Genomic DNA, 12,458 nt, shown 5'->3' on the forward strand with positions numbered 1-12,458 from the left:
ACCTCTAGGGCAGGTAAGAGTTTATGCAAAAACCAACCTGTTTAACAGTGAAAGATATATTATGGACTTGGATGTACTGTAATAGGCAGCCAGCAAGTATTTGTCAGGAAATGCTTTATATGCTAATGCAGGATTTCATGAAACAAACCGGATGCAGGCCAAAGGCATTGATGACATGAACGAGGCCCAAAAAGAGACAGTTGTTCTCTGTACTTTAAGCAGGAACAGAGACGTGTCTGTGCAAAAACTCTTTGGTGATATTACAGGGTCAGCTTCCTTTCCCCACCGCAGCAGAGAGCAGCCATGCAGGGACTTAGCTTCAGGTTACGCTGTAGGAGGCTGAGCAGAGCTCTTCCACTCTTAAGTGTGTCCAAGAGCATTAAACAGGCCCTGAAGGTTAGTGCCACTGACCTAAATGCTTTGTGACATCAATGAATCAGCCATTGGCTTCGAGCTATGGGAGCCGAAAAGGAGTGCAGGTGTTACATCACCTCGAGTGCCTTGGCGGTGGGTCACCAGTGAATGGGTGATGATTGTTTTCTCCAGCTCAGGTGCACAAATCTTTAATTGAGCTGATAGTGATGTGCTGTTGGCTTTGATTGGGTTTTGTTTAACATATTTCTATATATAATGAGGTAGAGAATTAGAATGAGATGGGCTGTTTCCATAGCAATGACTATAATGATGCGTGATGTCAAAGTTCATATATCACTGCACAAAGTCTTACACTATGTGCTGCATTTTTTGTGGCAGATTGCACATCTGTTACAGTATTGGGACCTACATCTAAAGTATTGCCATTTAATGTTCTTTAAGGAGTTTTACTGTAATATCATGAAGGCAGGAGATCCAGAGTCCAGGGGTGGTCACAGAGGAAATCATCAATGAGAGTGGGATTCAAGATGTGCCAAGCCAGCACCCAACAACACCTCTCTGGATCAGGCCCCTCCTAGTTTATCAAAAACTGGAGCCCCTGTCTACCAGCCTAGGGGGTGGGGGGGGGGCTGCACCAGAGAGCAGAAGCGGCAATTGGATGCGCAAGTTTGGGTGAACATACCACAGGACTTACTGGCAACTTCAGACAAACTGCTGTGGGCTGATTATCATGGTGATGGGGAAACACTACAAAAGAGGACGCAAGCAGTGTTCATCTTGCTGATGAAAATTATGATGAATTTTTTTTTGCTAACAAAGATATTAATTGAATGAAACGAGATGATAAAATGTAATTTATAATGGCAAAAACTATTATAAAATGTACTCACACTTTCGTCAACTAATAAAAATGCGATTAGAATTACAGAAAAAGACAAATTTGACACTGATCCAGTCATAAGTTGCATCTTTAGTTGGTCTTGATTGTAGTTCCTGATGATTGGATATTGTTGATTTAGCCAGATTTAGGCTTATAATTCATAGTTCTGTCTCTGTATACTGGCTAGGGGTTGCACAGCTTCAGACTTTTTGAAGTCAACCGTTGTGTTCTGAAAGTTGAGTCAATCACTGATGACATCATCAATAAAACCAAAGTTGAAGGGGATGCCTTGCAAAAAACGACTATCCGTATTTGCAAAACTTATTACATATGCCGAGAACAGGGAGCTCATACACATATCTTTTGGTGAGGAATAAAACAAGTACAATATTAACAACAGGTTGGCACAATTCAGAAACAACAATTTATTTGGCAATAACACTTGTATGCTACAACTTCCATTTAGAATCAGAATCAGAATCAGCTTTATTCGCCAAGTGTGCTGGGGCACGCAAGGAATTTGGTTCCGGCTGCTAGAGACTCCCTAGTACACAGACAATAAATGACATTGTACAAACAATAAATTACACTATACAAGACATAAAATTTGAAATATATATACATGGGTAACCCAAGGTACAAAGTATAAGGTGCGAGGTTTAGTGCAAACAGAGTTTAAGGGGGGAAGATTGAGAGAAGGCAGGTGACACAGCTTCGCTGTTTATGAGGATGATGGCCTGAGGGAAGATGCTGCTCCTGTGTCTTGTGGATTTTGTGTACAGAGTTCTGTAGTACCTGGGGAGGAGCTGGAAAAGATTGTGTCCAGGGTGTGACGGATCTGCAATGATTTTCTCTGCCCGTTTCCTAGTTTTTGAGTAGTACAAGTCCTGGACGGAGGGCAGGGGGGCACCGATGATTAAGTTCGAAGGTAGGAGGATTTAAATATCAATAAAGGCCTAACACCTGACGGAAAACAAGATTCAACCTGTAAGCCTGTTCTTCCCACCAAATTTGAGGAACCTAGTTCCTGGCCATCTCCACCAGTGACTTTTGCAACCCCTGAACACTAGCACTAACTGATAATTAATATTTTCATCATCAGTGTGAGATGAACATGCGCAATAAACATATTGCGAAAGACTGCCTAAATCACGATGAATAAGAAAAAATATTTTATTTACACACACCATGCAATCGCACTCAACATGCGAACATTTAGCCATTTAGCATGGCTTGTCATGCAAAATGTCTTCCAATATACAAATTCCTCCCTCCTGTGCAATGTTGACCAGCTGTTTGGTCGATGAGGCAATCATTATGTGCCGTATTGGTTGGGTGCACTTCTGCATCGTTAAATAAACTCGAATTAATGCAGAATGCAGAGTCCTAACGAGGACTAGGAAACCTGGGCATTTCAGTTCTGTACTGGCCTCACTCCACTGGCTTCCAGTTAGTTCCAGTACTGCTTGCCTATAATGCACTGGATGGTCTTGGACCAGAGTATATTAGCAATTTACTGGTTCCATGTAACCCCCCCCTTTGCTCTCTAGGGGAGGACTACCTGGTGGTGTCTGGGGTGGAACGATCGTAATTTGGTTGCAGGACATTCTGTTACAGACTCCAATGTTATGGAATGGTCTACCAGCAAACATCTGAGATTCAGACTCACTCCAGAGTTATTTAAGTCAAGGCTAAAATCTCTCTTGTTTAGTCTAGCATATGGCGACAAAGCTGATAGCTAGATCCAACTCCCAGCCAGGGTTATAGTGTGCTGTGCAGAATTGGTTGGGGAACAGTGTCATTGATTTTGGATGAACTGGGTGTTGAGTGCTGTCACTCTGGCGTCACATGTCTCATGCGCTGTTTCGCTGCTGGAGCACAGGGATTCCTCATGCCTGTGTTTCCTCACACCTCTCCCGCCTAGTTAAGTGATACGTCAGGAAATAATACAACCGGTTAAAACACTGAATCATACCTAAATGGTGTAACAGATAAAAATAAAAAATGTAAACTGCTATATTAATTGAAGACACATTCAGTTTGACCAGGTGACATTTCCGTTTATTGAATTTACAGATCTGCGTTTTTTTTTGTTTTTGTCATTTTACCTAAGAAAATCCAACCTCGTCTTGGAAAATATCACTTAGTAATGTTACTTATGCAAAGCACATACACAACTGTCTCATGGCAGCCAGGCACATCTACAGGGAAACCAGGATGCATATGCTGAGTCCAGGATCCCACAACCACACACAACAAATGCTCAACCTACAGCTCAGGCTTAAGACCTTACATACAAAGGGTAAGACACAGGTGCAAGACATGTGGACATTCAGGGTGGGATAACCGGCAATCACAAGACACACTAAGACAACAGGTAAGCTTGACAGAAGTATACAAATGCATGACATTACATGTTTATCATTTAAATAACACTGGCTGTTACATGTAAAATCAAAAGAGAAATTGATGGAAATAAAATCACTGGAAGGAAAATTCAGATATAGCTCCTATTTACAGGTGTAATGCCTTCTTGGGAATGGGCTGGTAAGGCAGGAGACGGAGTTACAGACTGGTTACAAATCAGATCTAAGTCGAATTTGTAGGAAATTCGGAACAGGCATATGGAGTTCCTATTTTATTTAGTTAAATGTTTGTCTCAATATATAGTATATACTTTACCTTTCTACCGTTCTATTCGAGGTCATAATTGAGGATGTACTAAAAGTACTGTTTTGGTCTTATCACATGCTTTCGTAGAAACTTCTTAATTTGCTCCATCACCTCCTCTGTCTTCAGCGAGTAAATGATAGGGTTCAGGAGGGCAGGTAAGACCATTGACAGTGATGTGTTAAGAATTCGGGTGTTAACTTCAACTGTGATGTTAATCCATGCAATGGTGTAAATCACCAGGATTGGCATGAAAAATATTGCTACCAGAATCAGGTGTGCGGTGCAGGTTCTCACTGCCTTCCATCGCCCTTCGGCAGAATTGATTCGGGAGATGGCGATGACAATGCACACATACGAGGATAGGATGAATGCCAGGGGCACAAAAATGACAACAATCAGGGACAGACTAGTAATCCTCCAGTTCACAGTGTTGTCACTGCAGGCCATTTTAAACACTGGACCATGATCGCAAAAGTAGCTTACCACGACGGGAATTGGCTTACAGAAGTACAGGCGAGTGATCAGAGCTACCATTGTAGCCAGAAGAGTAAAGGCCAGGACCCAGCAGAAAGCGATGATGCCCACCATTCGGGTGTTGGTGATGATGGTGCTGCTCCGCAGGGGAAAACAGATGGAGACCAGCCTCTCAAAAGCCAGGATAACCAAAGAATACGATTCTATGGCGTAGAAGGAGTGGACGAAGAACATCTGGGTCAAGCACAGGTTGTACGGCACAAACTGTGAGTTGAAGAGGAACTGATCGATGCATTTTGGCACAAGGGCAGTACTGTGGCTCACATCTATGACGGATAGGCTGAACACGACCATGTACTTTGGCGTGTGAAGAGCCTCAGACTGCCATATCACCATCATCAGGAAAAAGTTCCCTAGAAGCGTTCCGATGTAAAGGATACCCAAGAACATGAAATAATAGTTAGTGTCCTTCAGGCCCTGAAAGCCCATAATGAAAAACCCAAATGGCTGGTAAATCGTCGTGTTCTCCTCCATGGATTTTAGTTCATTAGAACTTTCTGGATTTTCTTCCTTAAAATGCTCCTGATTTATTTGGTTAAGCAAGTAGCTGGAAAGAATAACAGAGACGCTTGGTAAATGATTTATCAGAAATATCTTTTTCCTGTCCTGGCACCCATCTCTGTAATAAGACAGGGATGCAGTGGCACAGAAATGCTGGTCCTTGGTTGTAGAGAAAACGATAACATTTCATTCTGGGTCTTTATATACATCTGCTGGTTAAGATAAATAAAACATGTACTTTCTCTGTAATGCATGAGTGCCCCCTTGTGGATGCTGTGAGGGATCAGCGTTCCCTTGACAATTTTTGCAATGACAGCAGTTACAAAAAAAAAACAGAAAGTATATTGCATCATTTTTTACTTTGAATTTATTAGTGTAATGTGACCAGTTGGTGGCACTAAGCCCAGAAAAGGGTGATAATGGAGGTTTACTGCTATGTTTTTTATCCATTTTCCCAGAGATTCACAAGTCATTGCTTACATTGACTCGTTCCAAAAATATGTCTTAGCGAGTTAGTTGGGTCACATAAGGACTCAGTGAGTTTCGGTTCTCAACACTAACATATAATGAGGAAGCCTGACTTTAGGTCACTGGTGGTCTCATCTCAAAAAATGACAAAAAACTTAAGTTTTGGAAATTGGCTCTTCACATGTGCTTTAAAAAGCCATTTACAGTGTTAGGCACGTACATGCCACTAATATACCGAAGAATGTGCTTAAGACTACACTTTAAAAACAAGCATAAATATTAAATAAATGTTTTTCTCCCAAAGGACACTTTAATTCTGCAGTAAGTAATGCCAGTGAAGTCTTCAAGCAATGTAAGGTACATAAGTCTGAGGAGCAGAATTATGTGCACTAATCATGCTTAAACATAATCAAATCAATAATGTTTTTTTAATTTGCATTTAATGAGGTTAAGACATATGGGCACAAGTTTTGTATTTATATTGATGTTAATTTCAAGATAAAATACTTTATTGATCCCAAGTGGAAATTTTTCTTTTGTATATAACAGTAAGGTTTATAACATGCACAAGTACAAAAACACAGTGCAACAACAGAGAGGAATATAAGCGCACACACACATTCACACTCAGGCATGCATGTAAACAGCACGTGGCCCCTTGTTTCTCAATGCGGAGATTGGCAAGACTATGAAACACTGTGTCTGTTTGTCAAAACAAAGTGCTCCCCCCGGGATCTTCCTTCACTTACCTGCTAATGAGGTTTTCTTTAGATCGCTCTTAATGGGAGCCTGGGTGGGGGGGGGGGGGGGGGTGCGGGGGATGGACTGCCAGGTGAAGAAGTGAGGTGTACAGTTTGATGCAGAATACAGGACAGAAAAGAAAGATGTTTATGATTATGAGCAAAAGATACAGATAAAGAGACAGATGGTTTTTCTCTGTACTTTAAGCAGGAACAGAGACGTGTCTGTGCAAAAACTCTTTGGTGATGTTACAGGGTCAGCTTCCTTTCCCCACCGCAGCAGAGAGCAGCCATGCAGGGACTTAGCTTCAGGTTACGCTGTAGGAGGCTGAGCAGAGCTCTTCCACTCTTAAGTGTGTCCAAGAGCATTAAACAGGCCCTGAAGGTTAGTGCCACTGACCTAAATGCTTTGTGACATCAATGAATCAGCCATTGGCTTCGAGCTATGGGAGCCGAAAAGGAGTGCAGCTGTTACATCACCTCGAGTGCCTTGGCGGTGGGTCACCAGCGAATGGGTGATGATTGTTTTCTCCAGCTCAGTTACACAAATCTGGGGCTGATTATCATGGTGATGGGGAAAGACCCTACAAAACAGGACGCAAGCAGTGTTCATTTTGCTGATGAAAAGTATCATAATTTTTTTTTGCCATGATAAATAAATTAAAGATATTAGATTAATGAAAACGAGATGTTATATTGAATTTAATTTAATTTGTAATCGCAAAACTATTATATAATGTATGTATACCTTTGTCAACTAATAAAAATTAGATGAAAATTACAGAAAAAGACAAATTTGAAACTGATCCAGTCATAAGTTGTATCTTTAGTTGGTCTTGATTGTAGTTCCTGATGACTGGATATTGTTGATCTAGCCAGCTTTAAGCTTATAATCCATAGTTCTGTCTCTGTATACTGGCTAAGGGTTGCACAGCTTCAGATTTTGTAAAGTCAACAGTTATGTTCTGAAAATTGAGTCAATCATGCAAAATCTCTTCCAATATACAAATTCCTCCCTCCTGTGCAGTGTTGACCTGCTGTTTGGTCGATGAGGCAATCATGATGTGCCGTATTGGTTGGGTGCACTTCTGCATCATTAAATAAACTCCAGTTAATGCAGAATGCAGAGTCCTAACAAGGACTAGGAAACCTGGGCATGTCAGTCCTGTACTGACCTCACTCCACTGGCTTCCAGTTAGTTCCAGTACTGCTTGCCTATAATGCACTGGATGGTCTTGGACCAGAGTATATTAGCAATTTACTGGTTCCATGTAACCCCCCCTTTGCTCTCTAGGGGAGGACTACCTGGTGGTGTCTGGGGTGGAACGATCGTAATTTGGTTGCAGGACATTCTGTTACAGACTCCAATGTTATGGAATAGTCTACCAGCAAACATCTGAGATTCAGACTCACTCCAGAGTTATTTAAGTCAAGGCTAAAATCTCTCTTGTTTAGTCTAGCATATGGTGACAAAGCTGATAGCTAGATCCAACTCCCAGCCAGGGTTATAGTGTGCGGTGCAGAATTGGTTGGGGAACAGTGTCATTGATTTTGGATGAACTGGGTGTTGAGTGCTGTCACTCTGGCGTCACATGTCTCATGCGCTGTTTCGCTGCTGGAGCACAGGGATTCCTCATGCCTGTGTTTCCTCACACCTCTCGCCTAGTTAAGTGATACGTCAGGAAATAATACAACCGGTTAAAACACTGAATCATACCTAAATGGTGTAACAGATAAAAATAAAAAATGAAAACTGCTATTTTAATTGAAGACACATTCAGTTTGACCAGGTGACATTTCCGTTTATTGAATTTACAGATCTGCGTTTTTTTTTTTTTTGTCATTTTACCTAAGAAAATCCAACCTCGTCTTGGAAAATATCACTTAGTAATGTTACTTATGCAAAGCACATACACAACTGTCTCATGGCAGCCAGGCACATCTACAGGGAAACCAGGATGCAAATGCTGAGTCCAGGATCCCACAACCACACACAACAAATGCTCTACCTACAGCTCAGGCTTAAGACCTTACATACAAAGGGTAAGACACAGGTGCAAGACATGTGGGCATTCAGGGTGGGATAACCGGCAATCACAAGACACATTAAGACAACAGGTAAGCTTGACAGAAGTATACAAATGCATGACATTACATGTTTATCATTTAAATAACACTGGCTGTTACATGTAAAATCAAAAGAGAAATTGATGGAAATAATATCACTGGAAAGAAAATTCAGATATAGCTCCTATTTACAGGTGTAATGCCTTCTTGGGAATGGGCTGGTAAGGCAGGAGACGGAGTTACAGACTGGTTACAAATCAGATCTAAGTCGAATTTGTAGGAAATTCGGAACAGGCATATGGAGTTCCTATTTTATTTAGTTAAATGTTTGTCTCAATATATAGTATATACTTTACCTTTCTATGCATATAAAACACGTAAGAAGCACTTGCAAACATATCTAAAAATAATAATACAGTACATAACAGTAACAGGCCCAACAACAATACAGCAATAATAGAAGTAAATATAGCCACAGGTGGTGATTGTTAGAGTAAAACCACTTGGACTCTGGAGCCTGAATAGATGCTTTAGTCAGATTGAGGATCAAATGTTCCATTAGAATGTTTGTAAATGAATGTGTATTAAACATCGGTGATATATTTATCTCTCCATGTTTTGGTCTTATTTATTTTCGTGTATATTGGACATGTAATTTCATTCAAAATTCCATATCATAACTGAGGATGTACTAAAATTACTATTTTAATTTTATCACATGCTTTCGTAGAAGCTTCTTAATTTGCTCCATCACCTCCTCTGTCTTCAGCGAGTAAATGATAGGGTTCAGGAGGGCAGGTAAGACCATTGACAGTGATGTGTTAAGAATTCGGGTGTTAACTTCAATTGTGACGTTAATCCATGCAATGGTGTAAATCACCAGGATGGGCATGAAAAACATTGCTACCAGAATCAGGTGTGCGGTGCAGGTTCTCACTGCCTTCCATCGCCCTTCGGCAGAATTGATTCGGGAGATGGCGATGACAATGCACACATACGAGGATAGGATGAATGCCAGGGGCACAAAAATGGCAGTGACCATGAAGACAGTAGTAACCTTCCAGTTCACAGTGTTGTCAGTACAGGCCATTTTAAACACTGGACCATGATCGCAAAAGTAGCTTACCACGATGGGAATTGGCTTACAGAAGTACAGGCGAGTGATCAGAGCTACCATTGTAGCCAGAAGAGTAAAGGCCAGGACCCAGCAGAAAGCGATGATGCCCACCATTCGGGTGTTGGTGATGATGGTGCTGCTCCGCAGGGGAAAACAGATGGAGACCAGCCTCTCAAAAGCTAGGATAACCAAAGAATACGATTCTATGGTGTAGAAGGAGTGGATGAAGAACATCTGGGTCAAGCACAGGTTGTACGGCACAAACTGTGAGTTGAAGAGGAACTGATCGATGCATTTTGGCACAAGGGCAGTACTGTGGCTCACATCTATGACAGACAAGCTGAACACGACCATGTACTTTGGCGTGTGAAGAGCCTCAGACTGCCATATCACCATCATCAGGAAAAAGTTCCCTAGAAGAGTTCCGATGTAAAGGATACCCAAGAACATGAAATAATAGTTAGTGTCCTTCAGGCCCTGAAAGCCCATAATGAAAAACCCAAATGGCTGGTAAACTGTTGTGTTCCCCTCCATGGATTTTAGTTGGTTAGAACCTTCTGGATTTTCTTCCTTAAAATGCTCTTGATTTATTTGGTTAAGCAAGCAGCTGAAAAGAATAACAGAGACGCTTGGTAAATGTTTTTCAGAAATAGCATTTTGCAATCCTGGCACCCATCTCTGTAATAAGACAGGGATGCAGTGGCACAGAAATGCTGGTCCTTGGTTCTAGTAGGAACAATTACATTTCAGCTCAGACCTTTATATGCATCTAGAAATTCAAAATAAAGAGAACTTATAGTGATGCATGAGTGCCCCCTTGTGGATGCTGTGAGGGATCAGGGTTCCCTTGACAATCATTTTTGCACTGACAGCAGTCACACAACAAAACACACAGTTTAAAAGTATATTGCATCATTTTTTACTTTGAGTGTCATTCCTGCGTCAGTGTAATGTGACCAGTAGGTGGCACTAAGGCCAGAGAGGTGATGGTAATGGACGTTTACTGCTATGTTTTTTTTTTTACCATTTTCCCATATAGACTATTCATCATAAATCAATGCATGTAATAGAAAATAGTTAAATGGTTAAATAACAATATAAAATAAAGAAGAATTTCATTTGTTCTCCAAAAAGTGACAGATCTTGTTGGATGGCTAGTAAATTGACCATTGGTCCCCAAACACCTCAGCCAATCTATGAATTTGTTACATTTCTCCACCAGCTCAATTACTTCATGAGGACTTTGAGTTTTGGTTCCCGATACTGTAACACGATGAGGACGTCTGACTTGTCTTAGCGAGTTAGATGGGTCACATAAGGACTGAGAGACTTCTCAACACTAACATATAATGAGGAAGCCTTACTTTAGGTCATTATTGATCTCATCTCAAAAATGAAAAAAAATGGACTGGGTGAGTTTTGGAAATTTGCTCTTCATATGTGCTTTAAAACGTCATTAAATTTCATAGGCACATACGTACCACTCTTATGTGAAAGAATGTGTGTAAGACTTTAAAAAAAAAGCAAGAATATTAAATAAATGTTTTTCTCCCAAAGGACTCTTTAATTAATTAATTTAAGTAATGCCACTGGAGTCTGCACTAATCATGCTTAAGCATAATGAAATGTTGAATTTCTTTTAACATTAAATGGAGTTAAAACTAAACATGGCCACAAGTTTTGTATTTTTATGGACAATGTGAATTTCCTTCCTTCCATCCATCCATCCATCCATCCATTTTTTGAAACTGCTTATCCTGCTTAGGGTGGCGGAGAGTCTGGAGCCAATTCCGGAGTCTACAAGCGCAAGGCAGGGAACAACCCAGGATGGGGCGCCAACCCCTCACAGGGCACACTCACAGCTACAGGCACAAGGCAGGGAAGAACCCAGGATGGGGCGCCAACCCCTCACAGAGCACACTCACAGCTACAGGCACAAGGCAGGGAAGAACCCAGGATGGGGCGCCAACCCCTCACAGAGCACACTCACAGCTACAGGCACAAGGCAGGGAAGAACCCAGGATGGGGCGCCAACCCCTCACAGAGCACACTCACAGCTACAGGCACAAGGCAGGGAAGAACCCAGGATGGGGCGCCAACCCCTCACAGAGCACACTCACAGCTACAGGCACAAGGCAGGGAACAACCCAGGATGGGGCGCCAACCCCTCAAAGGGCACACTCACAGCTACAGGCACAAGGCAGGGAAGAACCCAGGATGGGGCGCCAACCCCTCACAGAGCACACTCACAGCTACAGGCACAAGGCAGGGAAGAACCCAGGATGGGGCGCCAACCCCTCACAGAGCACACTCACAGCTACAGGCACAAGGCAGGGAACAACCCAGGATGGGGCGCCAACCCCTCACAGAGCACACTCACAGCTACAGGCACAAGGCAGGGAACAACCCAGGATGGGGCGCCAACCCCTCACAGAGCACACTCACAGCTACAGGCACAAGGCAGGGAACAACCCAGGATGGGGCGCCAACCCCTCACAGAGCACACTCACAGCTACAGGCACAAGGCAGGGAACAACCCAGGATGGGGCGCCAACCCCTCACAGAGCACACTCACAGCTATAGGCACAAGGCAGGGAACAACCCAGGATGGGGTGCCAACCCCTCACAGAGCACACTCACAGCTACAGGCACAAGGCAGGGAACAACCCAGGATGGGGCGCCAACCCCTCACAGGGCACACTCACAGCTACAGGCACAAGGCAGGGAACAGCCCAGGATGGGGTGCCAACCCCTCACAGGGCACACTCACAGCTACAGGCACAAGGCAGGGAACAACCCAGGATGGGGTGCCAACCCCTCACAGAGCACACTCACAGCTACAGGCACAAGGCAGGGAACAACCCAGGATGGGGTGCCAACCCCTCACAGAGCACACTCACAGCTACAGGCACAAGGCAGGGAAGAACCCAGGATGGGGCGCCAACCCCTCACAGAGCACACTCACTGCTACAGGCACAAGGCAGTGAACAGCCCAGGATGGGGTGCCAACCCCTCACAGAGCACACTCACAGCTACAGGCACAAGGCAGGGAACAGCCCAGGATGGGGCGCCAACCCCTCACAGGGCACACTCACAGCTACAG

At 43.0% G+C, this 12,458-nt stretch overlaps 2 protein-coding genes across 4 annotated transcripts in view; both read right to left on the reverse strand.

Moving 5' to 3' along the window:
* Positions 1-3,294: 3,294 nt before the first annotated feature.
* LOC140579637 (olfactory receptor 51F2-like) lies at positions 3,295-4,957 on the reverse strand. Its single transcript, XM_072702310.1, has one exon. It carries the CDS (start codon positions 4,934-4,936, stop codon positions 3,977-3,979), a length of 960 nt encoding a protein of 319 aa, XP_072558411.1. The 5' UTR covers positions 4,937-4,957; the 3' UTR covers positions 3,295-3,976.
* Positions 4,958-7,958: 3,001 nt separating this feature from the next.
* Positions 7,959-12,458, reverse strand: part of LOC111852183 (olfactory receptor 51F2-like) — a 48,745-nt gene continuing 44,245 nt past the window's right edge. For all 3 annotated transcript variants that reach the window (XM_072702108.1, XM_072702109.1, XM_023827770.2), the window contains one exon: positions 7,959-9,962. In XM_072702108.1, coding sequence (XP_072558209.1) covers positions 8,939-9,962 — 1,024 coding nt within the window. In that variant the 3' untranslated portion in view covers positions 7,959-8,938. The remainder of the gene's footprint in view (positions 9,963-12,458) is intronic.

The sequence above is a fragment of the Paramormyrops kingsleyae genome, chromosome 18 (genome assembly GCF_048594095.1).
Source record: "Paramormyrops kingsleyae isolate MSU_618 chromosome 18, PKINGS_0.4, whole genome shotgun sequence".
In the NCBI taxonomy this organism is placed as follows: domain Eukaryota; kingdom Metazoa; phylum Chordata; class Actinopteri; order Osteoglossiformes; family Mormyridae; genus Paramormyrops; species Paramormyrops kingsleyae.